At 44.5% G+C, this 18,352-nt stretch overlaps 2 protein-coding genes across 11 annotated transcripts in view; one reads left to right on the top strand and one right to left on the bottom strand.

Moving 5' to 3' along the window:
* The window catches only part of CHEK2 (checkpoint kinase 2), a 40,763-nt gene extending 30,660 nt beyond the window's left edge, over positions 1 to 10,103 (bottom strand). The window contains exons 1-9 of one of the 8 annotated variants that reach the window (XM_066260243.1): positions 10,040 to 10,103; positions 9,901 to 9,930; positions 9,610 to 9,717; positions 9,411 to 9,514; positions 9,036 to 9,211; positions 7,647 to 7,776; positions 6,548 to 6,875; positions 2,249 to 2,373; positions 1,889 to 2,036 (exon numbers count right to left, since the gene is read on the bottom strand). In XM_066260243.1, coding sequence (XP_066116340.1) covers positions 1,889 to 2,036; positions 2,249 to 2,373; positions 6,548 to 6,875; positions 7,647 to 7,776; positions 9,036 to 9,145 — 841 coding nt within the window. In that variant the 5' untranslated portion in view covers positions 9,146 to 9,211; positions 9,411 to 9,514; positions 9,610 to 9,717; positions 9,901 to 9,930; positions 10,040 to 10,103. Of the gene's footprint in view, positions 1 to 1,888; positions 2,037 to 2,248; positions 2,374 to 6,547; positions 6,876 to 7,646; positions 7,777 to 9,035; positions 9,212 to 9,410; positions 9,515 to 9,609; positions 9,718 to 9,900; positions 9,931 to 10,039 lie in introns of those variants that run through there. The other 7 variants (XM_066260248.1, XM_066260244.1, XM_066260246.1 and 4 more) reach the window with 7 other exon arrangements.
* Positions 10,104 to 10,312: 209 nt separating this feature from the next.
* Positions 10,313 to 16,293, top strand: HSCB (HscB mitochondrial iron-sulfur cluster cochaperone). Of its 3 annotated transcripts, XM_066260237.1 has the most exons (6): positions 10,313 to 10,608; positions 12,150 to 12,246; positions 12,555 to 12,644; positions 13,180 to 13,324; positions 13,979 to 14,026; positions 16,154 to 16,293. In XM_066260237.1, the coding sequence occupies exons 1-6, from the start codon at positions 10,373 to 10,375 to the stop codon at positions 16,243 to 16,245; spliced, it is 708 nt and encodes a 235-aa protein (XP_066116334.1). In that variant the 5' UTR covers positions 10,313 to 10,372; the 3' UTR covers positions 16,246 to 16,293. The 3 variants fall into 3 exon arrangements, with proteins under 3 accessions (XP_066116334.1, XP_066116335.1, XP_066116336.1); XM_066260239.1 differs by lacking the exon at positions 10,313 to 10,608 and having other exon boundaries at positions 12,157 to 12,191; positions 12,555 to 12,649; XM_066260238.1 differs by lacking the exons at positions 13,979 to 14,026; positions 16,154 to 16,293 and having other exon boundaries at positions 10,315 to 10,608; positions 12,555 to 12,649; positions 13,180 to 13,317.
* Positions 16,294 to 18,352: the final 2,059 nt, after the last annotated feature.

The following is an 18,352-nucleotide window of genomic DNA, read 5'->3' as shown; positions in this document are numbered from 1 at the left end:
AAGGGGGTCACTGGCTTGGCCCCCCAGTCAAGGCACGTAAGAGAAGCAATCAATGAACTAAAATGCTGCAACTACAAGTTGATGCTTCTCATTTCTCCCTTCCTATCTATCCCTGTCCGTCTGTCTGTCTCTCCTTCTCTTGCTAAAAAAAATAAAATAAAATAAATAAGGTGGAAGCTCTAAATTAAGATTCTTACCAATAAAAAAACCTATAACCTAATGCCTGAAGTATAATAGGATTTCAATAAATATATGTAGAAATGAGTGAATGAAAGGAATAAAGAAAGGGAAAAATGAGGGAGATGAATTATTGGCCTAAACCTCATAGCTCTATGTAAGACTAATATGGTATAAAAATGCATCAATCAGGCCTGACCTGTGGTGGCGCAGTGGGATAAAGCGTCGACCTGGAAATGCTGAGGTCGCCGGTTCGAAACCCTGGGCTTGTCTGATCAAGGCACATATGGGAGTTGATGCTTCCAGCTCCTCCCCCCCTTCTCTTTCTGTCTCTCCCTCTCCTCTCAAAAAAAAAAAAAAAAAAAAAAAAAAAAAATGCATCAATCGCCCTGACGGTTGGCTCAACGGTAGAGGTTGGCTCAACGGTAGAGCGTCGGCCTAGCGTGCGGAGGACCCAGGTTTGATTCCCAGCCAGGGCACACAGGAGAAGCGCCCATTTGCTTCTCCACCCCTCCCCCGCGCTTTCCTCTCTGTCTCTTTCTTCCCCTCCCACAGCCAAGGCTCCACTGGAGCAAAGATGGCCCGGGCGCTGGGGATGGCTCTGTGGCCTCTGCCTCAGGCGCTAGAGTAGCTCTGGTCATAACATGGCGACACCCAGGATGGGCAGAGCATCACCCCCTGGTGGGCAGAGCGTAGCCCCTGGTGGGCGTGCCGGGTGGATCCCGGTCGGGCGCATGCGGGAGTCTGTCTGACTGTCTCTCCCTGTTTCCAGCTTCAGAAAAATGAAAAAAAAAAAAAAAAGAAAGAAAAAAAAATGCATCAATCAATGAACTATGAACTATCTTAAGCAATATGCTAATTCAACTGACAGCATATGGCTTTAAAGAAAATTAATCAAACCCATTAAATCTTACGAAGCCTATCTTGATAGAACTTTTCCATAATTTAAAAAAGCGGCCCTGGCCGGTTGGCTCAGCGGTAGAGCGTTGGCCTAGCGTGCGGAGGACCCGGGTTCGATTCCCGGCCAGGGCACATAGGAGAAGCGCCCATTTGCTTCTCCACCCCTCCGCCGCGCTTTCCTCTCTGTCTCTCTCTTCCCCTCCCGCAGCCAAGGCTCCATTGGAGCAAAGATGGCCCGGGCGCTGGGCATGGCTCTGTGGCCTCTGCCTCAGGCGCTAGAGTGGCTCTGGTCGCAATATGGCGACGCCCAGGATGGGCAGAGCATCGCCCCCTGGGGGGCAGAGCACCGCCCCTGGTGGGCGTGCCGGGTGGATCCCGGTCGGGCGCATGCGGGAGTCTGTCTGACTGTCTCTCCCTGTTTCCAGCTTCAGGAAAATGAAAAAAAGAAAAAGAAAAAGAAAAAAAAATAATAATAAAAAAGCAACTAGGACTAAGTAAACTATTAAATGCTAACCTACTTACTTTATTTTTTTTAATTCATTTTAGAGAGAGACAGAGAGGAGAGACAGAGAGAGAAGGTGGGGAGGAGCTGGAAGCATCAACTCCCATATGTGCCTTGACCAGGCAAGCCCATGGTTTCGAACCAGCGACTTCAGCATTTCCAGGTTGATGCTTTATCCACTGCACCACCACAGGTCAGGCTAACCTACTTACTTTAGTTACCTAAGCCATATTCTGCAAAGAATATAATATCAATTTTCCTTTTATATGGGAGGGAAAAAAATCCAATAAACATAAAATAATGTTTTACCTTTATTACTCCACACTGAAAGTGCAATTTCAGAATTGTTACTCAAGGGAAGGCGTTTTCCTTTCCCTACACGCTCTTTATTTACAAAAGTTCCATTCCCACTGTGGTCTTCTATGTATGCGATGAAACAGTTTTTAGGACCCATTTCCTAAAATAGAGAACATTTTATTTCAAAATTTTAACAACGGGAACTAATCGTGGGAAGACATCTAAGAGTAATGAATGAAACAGTTTTTAGGACCCATTTCCTAAAATAGAGAACATTTTATTTCAAAATTTTAACAACGGGAACTAATAGTGGGAAGACATCTAAGAGTAATAAATGAATTCTCAGCTCTCCAAAAAATGTGTGTCACCTACCCTGAAAATCCGAAAGTGCTTCTTGCTGTAAGTCCGGTATTTATCCGTTCCTTTCAGTAGTGACTCATCAAAGCAGTAATCACAGCTTCTATCCCTCCCAAACCAGTAGTTGTCATTAAAACACTCTGTAACACAAAAGCACATTGCCAGAGGGCTGTTGAATTTCCTGTATCCAATACCTTCAAAAACTGTTCACAACCCTGACAGGTTGGCTCAGTGGTAGAGCGTTGGCCTGGCGTGCAGGAGTCCCGGGTTCGATTCCCAGCCAGGGCCCACAGGAGAAGCACCCATCTGCTTCTCCAACCCTCCCCCTCTCTTTCCTCTCTGTCTCTCTCTTCCCCTCCCGCAGCCAAGGCTCCATTAGAGCAAAGATTGCCCGGGCGGCGCTGAGGATGGCTCTGTGGCCTCTGCCTCAGGCACTAGAGGGGCTCTGGTCGCAACAGAGCTACGACCCGGATGGGCAGAGCATCGCCCCCTGGTGGGCATGCCGGGTGGATCCCGGTCGGGCGCATGCAGAAGTCTGTCTGACTGCCTCCCCGTTTCCAGCTCCAGAAAAATACAAAAAAATTAAAAAATTTTTAAATTAAATTAAATTTTTTAAAAAACTGCTCACAAAAATCTACTGGTAGGAAAATAGCCTAGGAAAGCAGTCAAAATCAGACTTGTTGATCAAGACGCTATATCATTTAAAATAAGGGAAAGAAACAAAACTTTCCCAGTGAGTTTAATAAGTTATATATAACCACAAAATAATAAGTGGTCATTAAAAGTCCTCAAACAATTTTTATTAATCATCTGGAAAAATACTTATGATATAATTTTCTACCTGTTAAGCTCCTGAGGCTTCCTGTCAAACTTAGTGTACCTGCACTACTTTTCAAGGCAGGCTAGAAGCCCACCTGATCTCTTCCAGCCTCACCTTGTGCCCCCTTCCTTGTTCACTCCAGCCAGCCCCATTGGCCTCCTTTCACTGCCCCAAATATGCCAGGCCAAACCTGTCTTGGAGTCTTAGCACAGTCTGTTCCCAGTGGTTTTAATGGCCATTTTGTTTCTATGTCTAGAATTCAAATTATCTTCTCCCACTCAGTTTTCTGTGTAAGCAGACTCCCACTTAACCATCTACCTGTTATCATAATGAGAGTCTGTTTTGTTTCCCTTTATGTATGGAGCATAACTGGAAATTATCTTGCTTATAAAATCCAAGAGAGAAGCCTTGGGTCTCTTGTTTAAAAGTACAGCTCCAGCCTGACCAGGTGGTGGCGCAGTGGATAGAGCATCAGACACTGAGACGCAGTGGACCCAGGTTCGAAACCCCAAGGTCGCTGGCTTGAGTGTGGGATCATAGACATGACCCCATAGTCGCTGGCTTGAGCCCAGAGGAGACTGGCTTGAAACCCAAGTTCACTAGCTTGGCTGAAGCTCCCTTGGTATATATGAGAAAGCAATCAATGAACAACTAAAATGTCACAACTATGAATTGATGCTTCTCATCTCTCTCCCTGTCTGTCTGTCTCTAGTTAAAAAAAAGAAAAAGAAATCCCCAATACTAGGAAGTAGTTGGGAGAAAAAACAAGTCAGATGAAAATTCTGTACCTAATGCAAATATGACCTCTTCAAAAAGTCAAATTAATCACTTTATTAATCACTTGGAAAGAATCTGCAGTCTAATGGGGAGGCAAACATAGAAACAACAATGGAGGCCGACTGTACAGGGGAAGCACAGATGCAGGGTCAAGACAACTATGCCTGGGACAATCAAGGAGGCTTCTTGGAGGAGGCAAGACAGGAAGGATAGATTGGACTGCCTTTTTGGAAGGCAATATGGCAGTATCCATTACAAAGTAAAGCCATGCCTACTCTATGACCCAACAATCTGACTCAGGCTCTACCCAAATGCCCAACTGACTAAGACAACTACATGGACGGTTCACTGTCATCTTGCTTGCAAGAACAAAAACTGGAGACATAAGCATCTATTAATAAATAAGGGAAGGAATAAATGAACATGGCATTTCTACCAGAAACCAAGAACTTTGGGAAGTTGGGAAAAGAAGGGCATAAAGTTCATCAGGGCTGGTGAACACAGAATGCATGGAAGGCCCACTCTGACCTCTGCCCAATATGTGGAGAAGGGCAAAAGAACAAGATAGAAGGCAAGGGGACCAAAAGCTCTCACTGAAACAATTAGGGATATGAACCCAAGAAAGGATGGACCCTTCTTCCTAGTAGAGAAAAAAGGAGTACAGACAGAGGATGTGTGGGGAGAGGAAGATACATTGTTTTTGACATGTGAGTTGAAAGTTCACTTAAGTTCTTTTCTTTGTCAGGATTCTAGACCTCTTTGAAGTTCAAACTGATAGTCCTCCTCTCAGAGGGTCCTATATCACTGAAAAAAGTAAGGGCATCTGGGAAAAGTTAACCCATCTCTCCCTTTGATCTCATTCAATCCCAACCTTTGGTTTATCTCCCTTGCCTTTGCTTTAACATTATTTTCCCATTTACCTGATGAGGATTGTAGCATCATTTGTCTGAGGTCACAGAGCCAGCAAGAGACAGAGCTAAGACTTGAATCCTCATCTCTCGACAGCTCTTTCACCTTTATACTCTTCTTACTTTCTTCCCATTCAAGAGTTTTGAATCTCTCTACCAGTTTCTCTCACACTCAGTTCACACAGTAAGAAGCTTCCCTTGGGCTCCACAGTCCCCTTTTGCTGCTAACTAATTTCATTACCTTTCTTACCCCACTCCTTTCACAATGACAGGTTAAGAACACAGGCTTAAAACCTGAAAGTTCTAAGTTCAAATACTTCTTCTACCAACTCCTGGCTGTAAGACTGTAGACAAGTTAGTCAATTTCTTTCTAAGTCTCGGTTTGCTTTTTAGTAAAATGGAGGTGTTAAGAGTAGGTAGCGGCCTGACCTGTGGTGGCGCAGTGGATAAAGCGTCGACCTGGAAATGCTGAGGTCGCCAGTTCAAAACCCTGGGCTTGCCTGGTCAAGGCACATATGGGAGTTGATGCTTCCAGCTCCTCCCCCCTTCTCTCTCTCTCTCTCTCTCTCTCTCTCTCCTCTCTAAAATGAATAAATTAAGAAAAAATTTGGAAAAAAAAAAGTAGAGGTGGGATGAAGTAGAATTTAAAAAAAAAAAAAAAAAAAGAGTAGGTAGCTAATCAGACATGAGCTGGGTAAGGAAATAGAGAAAAGGAAATATCAACCTTAAACATTAACCATCAGCTGATAGCCAGATGGCTGACTGCTGTTTTCAAGCTCCTGATACAGCCTAGAGCAGTTACACACCCATGGGGAGCATGTGAAAAGAGACTAACAAAACAACTGGCAGATACATGACCTTCCACTGGGGATGCCAGGCGTGAATGGGCAAACTAATAGAAAAGAGTATGCACTTTGTAGCCTCAAAACATGAACAGTGTAGACCACACCACTGACAGAGATGTGCCCATGCAATGGGCAGAAACAAACTAGCTGGGGAGGTGGAGCCAGGAAGCAGGGAAGGTGCCCAGGCAAGCATAAAAATATGCCTACTGTAGCCTGACCTCTGCGGGCAAAGTGGATAAAGCTTCAACCTGGGATGCTAAGGACCAGGGTTCAAAACCCCAAGGTGCTAGCTTGAGCACAGGCTCACCAGCTTGAGCATGGAATCATTGACATGATCCCATAGTTGCTGGCTTGAGCCCAAAGGTTGCTGAAGCCCAGTCACTGGTTTGACACCACGGTCGCTGCCATGAGCAAGGGGTCACTGGCTCAGCTGGAGTCTCCAGGTCAAAGCATTTATGAGAAGCAATCAGTGCCAAAACTATGAGTTGGTGCTTTTTATCTCTCTTCCTTCCTCTCTTTCTCAAAACTATGTAACCAAGCAGGGCACTCAACTAGGTCTGAGTCAACAGCTTGGAAATCTTCCAAGTGTCCTTTCTCTTTGCTAATAAACCCCTGCTGCTCACTTCGTTATTTGCACCTCTCATCTGAAATCCTTCTCTCAAGAAGACAAGAGGCAAGAACCCCAGAACAATACCACGGAACCGGTGACAGAGTCAAAAATACTCTCATAAGATTATTTTGAAATTTAAATAAGGTAATTCCAAAACTCCACCCAGCTGTCTTTGTGCAGGGAGGAAGACAGGTCCCAACATAGGTTCAAGTCTTAGTACAGGTGCTTGTAGCCTGGATCAACTTGCTCTGGCCCCACAACTGATGATGTCTGAAGCTTTCTGCTGCAACAAATATCTGTAATTATTTTTCTGAACACAATATTAATATTACACTATATAACAAAGGGTCTTACCAAAATTGGAGAATCCATCCTGAAGGGCCCATAATCGGCCCCAAGGGGCAGAAACGAGCTCCTCACGTTCTTGGTCCTCAGGAATAGAATACAATTCCTGAGTGGATGCTGTGTCTGAGGAGCTCACTGTCCCCGAGCTGGAGTAAGAGGACTGGCTGGATGTTGGCACTGTGCTGGTGGAGGAACTGGATGTGCCCTGGGACTGTGAGGAGCCTTGTATCTGTGAGGAAAGGCCATGGGACTGCGAGACACCACCCTGGGACTGCGAGCAGGCACTGCTGCCACGGGACTGCTGGCTCTCCACATCCATCTCCTGAGACATCATGACCTCAAATATAAGTCCAACAATAAGGTGAGTTTCAAGGAACAAGACTTAAAATTCAAGAGTGAAGAATGATCACATGTAAAGCCAGTAGCCACAGCCACCATCACAGCTGCCTCTGAATCAATGCAGGTTCGCATTAGATTCAGACAGACGGTAATGAAACAATGGAGCCAAAAACTGGTAGGCCATTAGCTTTAATCCCGGCGGGCAAGTAAAAACACACACTGGGCTCCAAAACCCACTCATTCAGTGCTCACAAAGCTACTGACTTATCCGAGTTTCCTAGAATCAAAGGTTTCTAGCTCACTAGCCTCATTCACCTGTTCCCCATCTCCTTCTCTCTGCACAAACTGGCTTCTCCTTCAACACTCCGCCATCTTGGCTGCTTCTTCTGGACTCCTCCATGTGGCCTCTCTCTCTCTCTCCTCTAATGCTAATCTTAGGAACCCAGAGAGAGCAAGCTCCCGATCTACCCCCCCCCCCCGTTATAGTGTAGAAATCAAAACCTTTAATCCAATGTACAAACAAGGAAGTCTCTGATACAAAGTCACTTATCTGAGGCATAATGGGATTCCTCATGAGAGTGCGCCACCCCACATCATGCAACAGTCAAGGATGTGGGGAAAAGCTTAGTCTTAAAACTAAGCCTTAGGCTATAGCCACCCTGCCAGCTTACAGCCTGTCCCCCACACCCAATGCAAACTGTAAGTGAGCAAACATATATCATACTTAAAAGCTTATTTGACCAACAGCATAGTACAATAGAAAAAAAACCTGTGGTGGTGCAGTGGGTAAAGTGTCAACCTGGAACGCTGAGATCACTGGTTCCAAACCCTGGGCTGCGGGGTTAAGGCACATATGAGAGTTGATGCTTCCTGCACCTCCTCCCTTCTCTCTCTCCTCTCTAAAATGAATAAAGTCTTTTAAAAAGATGAAAAAAACCCTGACCTGTGGTGGTGCAGTGGATAAAGCTTTAACCTGGAATGCTGAGGTTGCTGGTTCAAAACCCTGGGCTTGCCCAGTCAAGGCACATATGGGAATTGATGCTTTCTGCTCTTCCCCCCTTTCTCTCTCTCTCTCTCTCCTCTCTAAAAATGAATAAATTAAAAAATAAAATAAATAAAATTAAAAAGTGAAAAAAAATGGGGAAGAAAAACAGTTGACCTGTGGTGGCACAACCAGTTGGAGGCTCTGGGCTTGCCGAGTCAAGACACATAGGAAAAGCAATTGCAAGTTGATGCTTCCCACTCCCCTACCTCCACTCCAGCCTCTCTCTCTGTCTCTCTCTCTCTCTCTCTCAAATCAGTAAATAAAAAAAAATTTTTTTTTAATCCAGGTCAAGCATGCTCTGCAAAAATTAAAATCCTAACAGTCTGGATCTATACTTCTTCTAAGCTGAGCTTTCCAACAGGTCACTTTCACTGTATTGGTTTTTTTGTCTGACAGCCACAAATCACAGGAGAAAGAAATAAAATAATTTGAAAGCTACAAATAAGTAAAAAGAAATGAAACTGAGTTGGGGAGAAGGAAGAGACTCATAACAGCTTACATTCACTCAAAATTTAAAAATTAGAAAGAAATCTAAAATGTACTCAATAATACAATTAACACTATACTTAAATGTCACAGATGTTTGGGAAAAGTAAGAAGAGGAAAGAAAAACCTGGTGGATTGGGGTAGAAAATGGGCAAATAGAAACTTCAGTCATTAGTTGCACCCTCTAGGGAGGGTATTTACATAAAAGCTCATTTATACCCCCCTCCCCCAAACCACTTCAAGGTACGGACCAACTTCGGTGGGCTGATTATAGAGATTCCCCAACAGCTAAACGGTGGGCCATTAAGGAGGCAGAACACAAAGAAGACTGCTATAAACAATTCCACCTTGCCTTTTGTGATGCTAAGTAACCATGAGCTCATCTTTTCAGCATCCTAAAAGGCCTGCCAGCCCTTCTGAATCTTACAGAAACCATTCTTTGAGCTATAGAACACAGTAGAGGGTCCCACCCTTGTTTAGAATATATGAACTGTTAAACTCTAATAATAGAACCTACAATAAAGTCAACCCCTAACTTTAAATCCCTAATCTGACTATTTTTTAAAGGTACTTTCTTGCCTGGTCCCCATTCAGACTACTCCTCCAAGAGAACATAGTAAGCAATACTCACACTGACTGCATTTAAACAGCTTTCTAGATACAAAGGTCCTCATGAGTTTTCCATAAAGCACACCAGGAAGGCGGTGCCAGAGCTGAGTGTGCCGCTCCAACTGCATTAATACTACCTCAGTCAGTCTGTGTCCTTCTGCAGTTTTTTGAGCAAAACTTCTCAGCCCTGAAAACTGGCAAAAGACAGTGTTGTCAAGAGGTTAACTACCACTGCTTATGATAAATAAGTATCAACCAGGCCAGGATCACACTAGCCACAGCCATGAGGACAAAATACAGTGGAGTGGTTAGAGGCAGATAGGTCTGGAGTCAGATGCCTGAGTAAAATCTTTGCATGGCCTTTAAGTAGATCACAATTTCTTGGAACCTTACCTGATAAAGTGAGGATTAAATGAGATGATGCATGAACGGCCCTCCCTCAACAATGCTTGAAAATTGGGAGAACGGAATTCGAGTCCCAAAGAATCCAACAGCACCTTACAAGAGCAACACAATTTTTTTCAATAGAAACCTAGTGCAAAGTAAGAGTAGTGTTCTCCAACCCTCTCACCATCCCATTCCACACACTTACTTATGTATGCTTGCAGGGAATCCTCCTACACAGGTCAGTGTGTTTCCAATTCCCTGCAGTGTCCAGCAGCTAAGAGTGGATTCTCAATATGTATTTTCGAGGTGAAACCTAAAGTACGATAATAATTGCTAACATATTTAGAACTCTTTACAAAGCAACTTCGCTCTGATTTTGAAGAGCACAACTTTGTTGCTTCTTATCTTGCACGTCTGGGCCAGTTTCAGCTTGCAAATAACAGGGGAAATAAAACTTCACCCGCAAGTTCATTACAAAGAAGGAAGAGTCACTCACCCACGCGTTCCTCTCCCAACCTCGCCCTAGCTGAAAAAGAGAATAAAGGGGAAGCTCGGGAGATGCAGTTCGCATTAATACCCTGAGGACGGGATTCGAATCCACAAACACCCAAGGACAGTTTCCCACGAAGACTCACCCTGCAAGCACACATGGACCCAACAACACTCACAGCAGCAGCAGCCAGCGCCGTGGCGCTAAACAGATACAAACTCCACCCTCAACCAATCAAAACACCCCTCCGCCGTTGCCGGACCAATGAGGAGCAGCGGATGTGGCCGTCCAAGCGTAGCCTCACTGCTTGCTGGGAGTTGTAGTTTAAAAAAATAGAGCGGGACTCAGAATCCGGATTTCCCCGGGTGATCCCGCCTCCTCAGCTCTCCAGCCAATCAGCAGCAGCACCAGTCTGTTGGACGCTCTCTCCGGTTCCCCCTTCACCCAGGTGACCGCAGAGAAATAGGCGGTGGGCCAAATGTGGGGCGGGAGGACTTGGGCCTTTCCCCGGGTGTGGAGGTTGTGGCTGACCGGAGTCCTCGGAAGGAGACCGCTAAGCTACAATGCTGCGTCGATAGCCGGAAATAACTCCTCCCAGTGTTGGAACTGCGGCGGCCCAGGGGGTCCCACTGCGGGGAACACGTTCTTCTGTCCACAGTGCCAGGCGCTGCAGCCGCCTGACCTCACACGAGACCACTTCAGCCTTATGGACTGGTACGGGAGGCAGTTTCGGGAAACGCTCATAGCAAGAGAGACGTCAGGACCTACCGTGCGAGAGAGAAGGGCCGATCAGGTTTGGGAAGGAGAGGGTGGGAGCGGTTAGATAGGTGGGCGGAACTATAGAGACCAGAGGATGGGGATGGGGATGGGGATGGGGCTTGGGAGAATGGTGGATGAGTTGTGACCTGAAAAAGAGGAAATTGAGGAGCGGACCTGAGGGAAGGGCTTTGAGGGATGGAGGCTACAGGGAGGGAGACTTGAGGGGCGGGGCCTGAGGAAGGGTTCCTTGAGGGGCCTTAGGAGATTGAGGGATGGGGTCAAGAACGATTAAAGTTGGGTTGACCCTGACCAGGCGGTGGCGCAGTGGATAGAGCGTCAGACTAGGATGCGGAGGACCCAGGTTCGATACCCCGAGGTTGCCAGTTTGAGCGCGGGCTCATCTGACTTGAGCAAAAAGCTCGCCAGCTTGGACCCAAGGTCGCTGGCTCGAGCAAGGGGTTACTCGGTCTGCTGAAGGCCCGCGGTCAAGGCACATATGAGAAAGCAATCAATAAACAATTAAGGTGTTGCAATGGACAACGAAAAACTAATGATTGCTTCTCATCTCTCCGTCCCTGTCTATCCCTCCCACTCTGACTCTCTCTGCCTCTGTAAAAAAAAAAAAAAAAAGTTGGGTTGAAAGTTTTTTATTTTTCTGTTGATTTTAGAGAGAGGAAGGGAGCGAGAGAGAGAGAAGCATCAACCTGTTGTTCCATTTAGTTGTGCGCACTCATTGATTGCCTCTCCTGTACGTGCCCTGACTGGGATCTCACCCTCCCTGCACGGAGGAGGACGCTTTGTTCACTTGAGCCACCCCTCCAGGGCCCGGTTGAAACTTTTAAGAAAGGAGTACTAGGTATTATTCAAAGGGGCAGAAACATGGAAAAAACTTTAATATTGTGGTTGGAGTTCAAGGAGAAAGAATTGGAGGGAGAGGGTCTGAGAAAAGGGTGTTTTTCTTATTTTCCTCTGAAGGTTGAGGAGCTTGGAGAGGTGGTGAAGTTTGGGCAGAGCTAAACTGATGAGATGGTGCAGGCTCTGGGAATAGAAAGGGATAAAACAATGTGGGTAAAAGAAATGAAGGGACCCTGGCCTTAGAAAGATAGGGTGGGACTCAGTAATACCCCTTCCTCTTAACTCAGTGGTCTGCTCCCACCTGTCATTGAGCACTTATGAGGGGCTACAATAACAAAACTAACCTTTCAAGTTCTTTAAGGGTGCCAAATTACCAGGTTTCCTCTGTCTGGATGACTCCTGTGATCTCTGATTGCTCATCATCATTATTCAGGTCACAGCTCAAATGCCATCTTGGTCCACCATATCTACCACTCCCTCTAACCCTATTTTATTTTTCTTCACAGCACCTACTACTTTTGTGAATTATCACTGTCTGCGTACTTATTGCATATTCTCCCATGGGAATGAGAACCAGACCCATAATATACAAATCTATAAAGTATTTGATGCATGAATTTCATCTTCCAATTTCCTTCCAGCAACCGTTCCTTCAGAGTTGATACTGCAAAGCTTCAGCGTAGGTACCAGCAACTACAGCGTCTTGTCCACCCAGATTTCTTCAGCCAGAGGTCTCAGGTAGTCTATTGGCCACCCTTAATCATATCCCTGGGGAGGGTAGCATTAGCTGTGCAGTTATGTGATTACCAGGGACAGAGGTGGACAGCCAGCTCCACCATGTGGCAACCAGACCCCAGCCAGCCAGGCCCTGGACCTGTTCTGTAGAATTAAAACCCATCAATTGAAAGTAAATATAGTTCATCCCACATTAGTTCTACTTTGGCCACTTTCATAGGTCCCTGCCCATCAGTATTTTGTGAAAGAGTTTGGTAATATAAGATGGCTGATTTGGATGGTAGTAAGACTATCTTTATCTCCACTAACAGACTGAAAAGGACTTCTCAGAAAAGCATTCGACCCTGGTGAATGATGCCTATAAGACTCTTCTGGCCCCCCTGAGCAGGGGAGTATACCTTGTAAGGTGATTTTCCAACCCTTCTATGTGTGACTACCTGGTATCCATAGCACTAAGGGACAGCTGCTCCCCTGTATTTGGCACAGGAGAGTTTAAGTCCAGGGACCCAATGATACTACATAAGCATAGTTTTCCCTGAATATTCTTTGTAAATCTTACTTGCCCAATTGCATTTTTAAAAACCATTTTCTATAAATTTCAAGAATTTATAGAAAGAATTGGATGGCATTGGCTTTTACGAAAGTATATTTGGGGGGGGTAAGGGGAAAGGGTGGTAAGTACCTTAGAATTTTAATTTAATAGAATCCTTACAAATATCTAATTTAAACTCACAAGTGGAAGAATGGCTCCTCCAGAGTCACACACCTCTAAGTAGCAGAAAGGGATCCTGTCCAAGCATTCCTTTCTCAGTCTAAGTTTCATTATTAGTCTGTTTCTGAACAGAATAGTATTCTGTTCAGAAAGGTGAGCAGGATTTATGATGTTGTCATAGTTTCTTAAACAAAACTTATTTTCCCTGCTTTATGTCACAATAGCTAAAGCTCCATGGAGTAGAGATTCCTGAAGGAACAGATTATGAAATGGACAGGCAATTCCTCATGGAAATAATAGACATCAATGAAAAACTCTCCGAAGCTCAAAGTGAAGCTGCCATGAAAGAGATTGAATCTATTGTTAGAGGTAAAAAAATAAAATACCAGAAAATGTATTTTTTATGCTATTATGAGCACTTTTCCATGGTTAAGGGAAAAAGGGATATAAAGAATATATATTGCAGCCCTGACCAGTTGGCCCAGTGGTAGAGCATTGGCCCAGCGTGTAGATGGCCCAAGTTCAATTCCCAGCCAGAGCTCATAGGAGAAGCACCTATCTGCTTCCCCACCCCTCCCCCTCTCCTTTATCTTTCTCTTCCCCTCCCACAGCCAAGGCTCCATTGGAGCAGAGTTGGCCAGATGCTGAGGATGGCTCCATGCCCTCCTCCCCAGGTGCTAGAATGGCTCCAGTTGCAACAGAGCAACTCCCCAGATAGGCAAAGCATTGCCCCTTAGTGGGTATGCCGGATGGATCCCAGTCAGGCGCATGTGGGAGTCTATCTCTCTGCCTCCTTGCTTCTCACTTCAGAAAAAAATACAGAAAAAAAGAATACATATTGCTCATCGTAATAATTCAGGTAGCATTTTTTCCTAGAGTATACATACTGAAACCAATTTTGTCTAGAGGTTGGACCTTTAGCATCCCTACCTCTTTGGAATGCAGCCTTAAACCAAGAAGTGGTGTCTTCATATGATGAGTCTATTTAAATAGAAAAATTAAGGTTATGGTTTTCTTTTTCAGCTAAACAAAAGGAATTGACTGACAGTGTTAGCAGAGCTTTTGAACAAGGTACTGTCTTCATTTCTTGACTTTCTCAGAAATGGAAAGAAATTGTAAGCACTGAGGTATAAACATCCAGTCAACAAGTGCTGTTACATACCCATCTTATACTTACATGGGAGGTATTAAATATAAATGAGTGGACATTTTTACCTTCAGAGTTCACAGTCTTGCTGCAGAAACAAGCTGTGTACCAAAAACAGTGATGCCCATGAAAGATTAGATTAAAGAGAAAGTGCTTTCATTCCCCTGTAACAAGTAAAAATAAGGTGAAAGATGTGGGCTGAAGCCAACACAGGTAGATTCCAAGGGCAGGGTTGTACATTCAACATTTGGCAAAGCCTGCACACCCCTCTTTCTACAAAGCACAGAATAAGAAGCCCATGGCAAAGCTCTGCCTGAATTACAAATATGGAATTTTCATCTTTGTCCCCTCTGTTCTGACTCTCAGAGTGAAGAGACAATATCCATTTCTAGCTGTTTTTAAGCAAGAACAACCTTTCTATCCATTCCTGACTGTTACTACTCCTTAGCTAGAGAAAAATGGCCCTTTAGCATAAGGTTCATCTGAATGCAGGAAGCAGAAAGCCACTCAGGGTAGCCCAGATAAAGGGAAGTTATTGTAAGGAATCAGAGCTACCTCCCAAAATCCAAAGAGCAAGTCTCAGCAATGATTATAGTATAGTCTGATAAGAGCTTTTCTGGGACAGAACCTTGGAACCAGAAAGCAATCTGAAACCAAGATTGTGGTCCTGAACTCAGTGCCCCTGGCAGTTCATTCCATCCTCCTCACCTCTCTAAAAACTAATTGTAGCCTGACCGGTGATGGTGCGTTGGATAGAACATCAACCTGGGACACTGAGGTCTCAGGTTCAAAACCCTGAGGTTGCAGACTAGAACACAGGCTCGCCAGCTTGAGCACAGGGTCACCAGCTTGAGTGCAGGAGCAGAGGTATGACCCCATGGTGGATATCTTGAGCCCAATGGTTGCTGGCTTGACCTGACCCCGCCCTTCCTCCATCAAGGCATGCATGAAAAACAATCAGTGAACAACTAAAGTGACACAACTACGAGTTGATGCTTCTCATTCCTTCCTATTTCTCTCTCTCTCTCTCTCTCTCTCTCTCTCTCTCTCTGTTTCTTTCTTTCTAGCGTGCACATGCACACTAAATAACAATTTAAAAATTCACCCTGGCTGGATAGCTCAGTGGGTTAGAGCATCATCTGGAGGAGCAGAGGTTACCAGTTTGATGCCTAATCAGAGCACATACAGGAAGATTGATGTTCCTTTCTCTATCTCCCGCTTGCTCTCTAAAATCAATAAACATTTAAAAAGAAAGTTTTTTAAAAATATTTTTTAATTAAAATATAAAATATACATAGAACATGACCACTACTCTCCAAGCCCCCTTTGGACCCTTTACAATTGCATCCCCCTTCCACCATAAGCATTCTTGATTTTTGTGTTAATCATCTCCATGCTTTTCTTGACAGTTTTAACCATATATGAATACGACAGTATATTATTTAGTTTTACGTGTTTCTAAGTTAGGGTTTCTCAACATTGGTACTACCAGTGTGTTGGGCCAGATATTCTGTTGTAGGGGGCTGTCCTGTACATTGTAGGATGTTTAGTAATGCCCCTGAACTCTACCCATTAGATGGCTGTATCACCTTCCCAGTTGAGACAACCAAAAATCTCTCCAGACACTGCCAATGTCCCAGTGAGCACAAAATCTCCCCCAGTCAAGAACCACTGGTTTACAAGCTTCAGTTCTAGAAATGAAATAGAGAGACAGCTCTTCCCCATGCTTTCCCATCTTCCTCAGGGTTAGAACACCATGTACGTTAGAAACTCTTTAAAAAACCCATTTATTACTTAAGGACTGTCCTGGAGAAAATCAGCTTCTCTTATTTCAAGTCTGAACCCTGTAAATAAGAATGCTTTTGCCTCCTTTTGATTAGACCCTCTTTCCCCCTAATAATCCAAATATTCTCCCTCTCTTCCTCAGACTTACTGAGTAATTGGTCAGCCCTCCACAGAGGCCAGGGCTCAATTTTAGGCCAGCTGCTTTCATCTTAGTTTTAATTCTTGCTTGAAATGAAGTCTCACACTAATGTCTCTGTTTATTTCAGATGATTTAGAAAAAGCCAAGGAAATTTTAACAAAGATGAGATACTTTTCAAATGTAGAAGAAAAGATCAAGTTAAAGAAGATTCCTCTCTAAATTGTTGCTAATAGTAAATTTTAAAAAATAAAGTTCTTGTATAATTTTTTCCTGGCTTCTGCTAATTGAGACTACATATGCTTTAACTGTTTATATCATCTTAATTAAACCTGTGCTCAAGCATTAATGGATGGCAAACTTTGCCATGCCATTGGAAACAGCCTAGCCAGAGGGTGAGTGATCAGTGTTTCATGTGACCCTGAAACACCATGCTCCCAGCTAAACCAATGGAGGAGGAAGGGGGAGGGGGCCAACTTGAGGCCCTAAAGGAGGGGTTTGGCAAAGTTTCTACAAAGGGCCAGGTCATAAATATTTTAGGTTTTGTGAGCCATACTGCCTCTGTTGAAACCACTCAACTTGCCATTGTAACACTTTACCAATATTTAAAATATAGGCACGGGGCTAAATTTGGCTATGGGCTTGCAAACCTTTGCCCTACAACCACATTTTCTTTTACTAATAGTTCTCTTTTTAGCATGGCTTCAGAGCATTCTGTTTCGTAAACATGCAAAGCTGCCTAATAGTCTCTGGCCTATATTCAAAATGTAGTTAATATTATCAAGAATCAGTCTGCTGGCGTGCGGGAGTCCCAGGTTCGATTCTCAGCCAGGGCACACAGGAGAAGCGCCCATCTGCTTCTCCACCCCTCCCCCTCTCCTTCCTCACTGTCTCTCTCTTCCCCTCCCGCAGCCAAGGCTCCATTGGAGCAAAGGATGGCTGCTGGCCTCTGCCTCAGGTGCTAGAATGGCTCTGACTGCAGCAGAGTGAAGCTCCAGATGGGCAGAGCATCGCCCCCTGGTGGGCATGCCGGGTGGATCCCGGCCGGGTGCATACGGGAGTCTGTCTGACTGCCTCCCCGTTTCCAACTTAAGAAAAATACAAAAAAAAAAAAAGAATCAGTCTGATAACCATATTTTCAGCTCCACCTTGGGGTAAGGCACTTGAAATTTCTCTGAACAGTTGACAGTCTCTTATGATTTCCATGTTCTTCTAACCCAGCCCAAAGCAACACTACTTCCCCTTTTGGATCTTTGAAAATTCAGTTTTAGTTCTTGATTCATTTCCAGGAATAACAAAGTATTTTTTAAGTCTCTGGATCAAAGGAGATTAAAATAGAAAATTCTGATTTAAAAATTCCAGGAAACAACAACATTCAAACTCTTGGAGAGGATTGCTTGTTTATAATTGTAAAAATTCAAGATTCTGAACTACAGTTTACATGCTAGCAGAAATTCAAACAGCAGCAGCTCATCCCTCGTTCTTGTCTAATAATTTATATCTAATGATTCCTGGTCCACTTAAACTCAGTAACATTTGAGGATTTATAAATCTTTTGAAGGACAATTGACCACAGCAGCTGTGTGATTTGTTTTTTTATTTTTTGTTTGTTTTTTTAGCGAGAGGGACAGACAGGAAGGGATAGAGATGAGTTATCTATTCTTCGTTGCAGCACTTCAGTTGTTCATTGATTACTTTCTCATATGTGCCATGACTGGGAGACTCCAACCTAGCCAGTGAACCCTTGCTCAAGCCAGTGACCTTGGGCTCAAGCCATTGACCATGGGGTCATATCTTTGATCCCACCTTCAAGCTGGCAACCCCACGCTCAAGCAGGATGAGCCCATACCTAAGCTGGTGACCTCAGGGTTTCGAACCTGGGTCCTCTGCATCCCAGGCCAACACTCTATCCACTGTACCACTGCCTGGTCAAGCAGCAGCTGTCTGGTTTAATGGTACTTGAGAATATCAATATAATCTCCAACCCCTTACAGTTTATAAGGAGAATGAGTTACTTATCTGAAAATATACAGGGAGTCCTTTAAGTAAATAAGTACAATGCAAGCAAATATCCTGATTAATTTGGATACTTTTGCAAAGAAGGAAATGAAAAGACTGATACACTTCCGTAGACAATCTTTATTCCTTTTTCAGAACAATGATCAGGACCAAACCAATCTGACCACAAAAAGAAATCAGATAAATACTGCCTCAGGCCCTGGCCGGTTGGCTCAGCGGTAGAGCGTCGGCCTGGCGTGCGGGGGACCCGGGTTCGATTCCCGGCCAGGGCACATAGGAGAAGCGCCCGCTTCTCTACCCCCCCCTCCTT

Source organism: Saccopteryx bilineata, chromosome 2 (assembly GCF_036850765.1).
Source record: "Saccopteryx bilineata isolate mSacBil1 chromosome 2, mSacBil1_pri_phased_curated, whole genome shotgun sequence".
Classification (NCBI taxonomy): Eukaryota; Metazoa; Chordata; class Mammalia; order Chiroptera; family Emballonuridae; genus Saccopteryx; species Saccopteryx bilineata.
The sequence above is the reverse complement of the archived record's forward strand: the minus strand, read 5'-3'. Positions and strand labels throughout refer to the sequence as shown.

What these genes read in the sequence shown, in the direction of transcription:
- HSCB (XM_066260237.1), top strand. Translation starts at nt 10,373, where the DNA reads ATGTGGGGCGGGAGGACTTGGGCCTTTCCCCGGGTGTGGAGGTTGTGG. An exon ending in TGAGCAGGGGAGTATACCTT is followed by an intron (nt 12,645 to 13,179) that starts GTAAGGTGATTT and finishes ATGTCACAATAG; the next exon opens with CTAAAGCTCCATGGAGTAGA. An exon ending in GATTGAATCTATTGTTAGAG is followed by an intron (nt 13,325 to 13,978) that starts GTAAAAAAATAA and finishes TTTCTTTTTCAG; the next exon opens with CTAAACAAAAGGAATTGACT.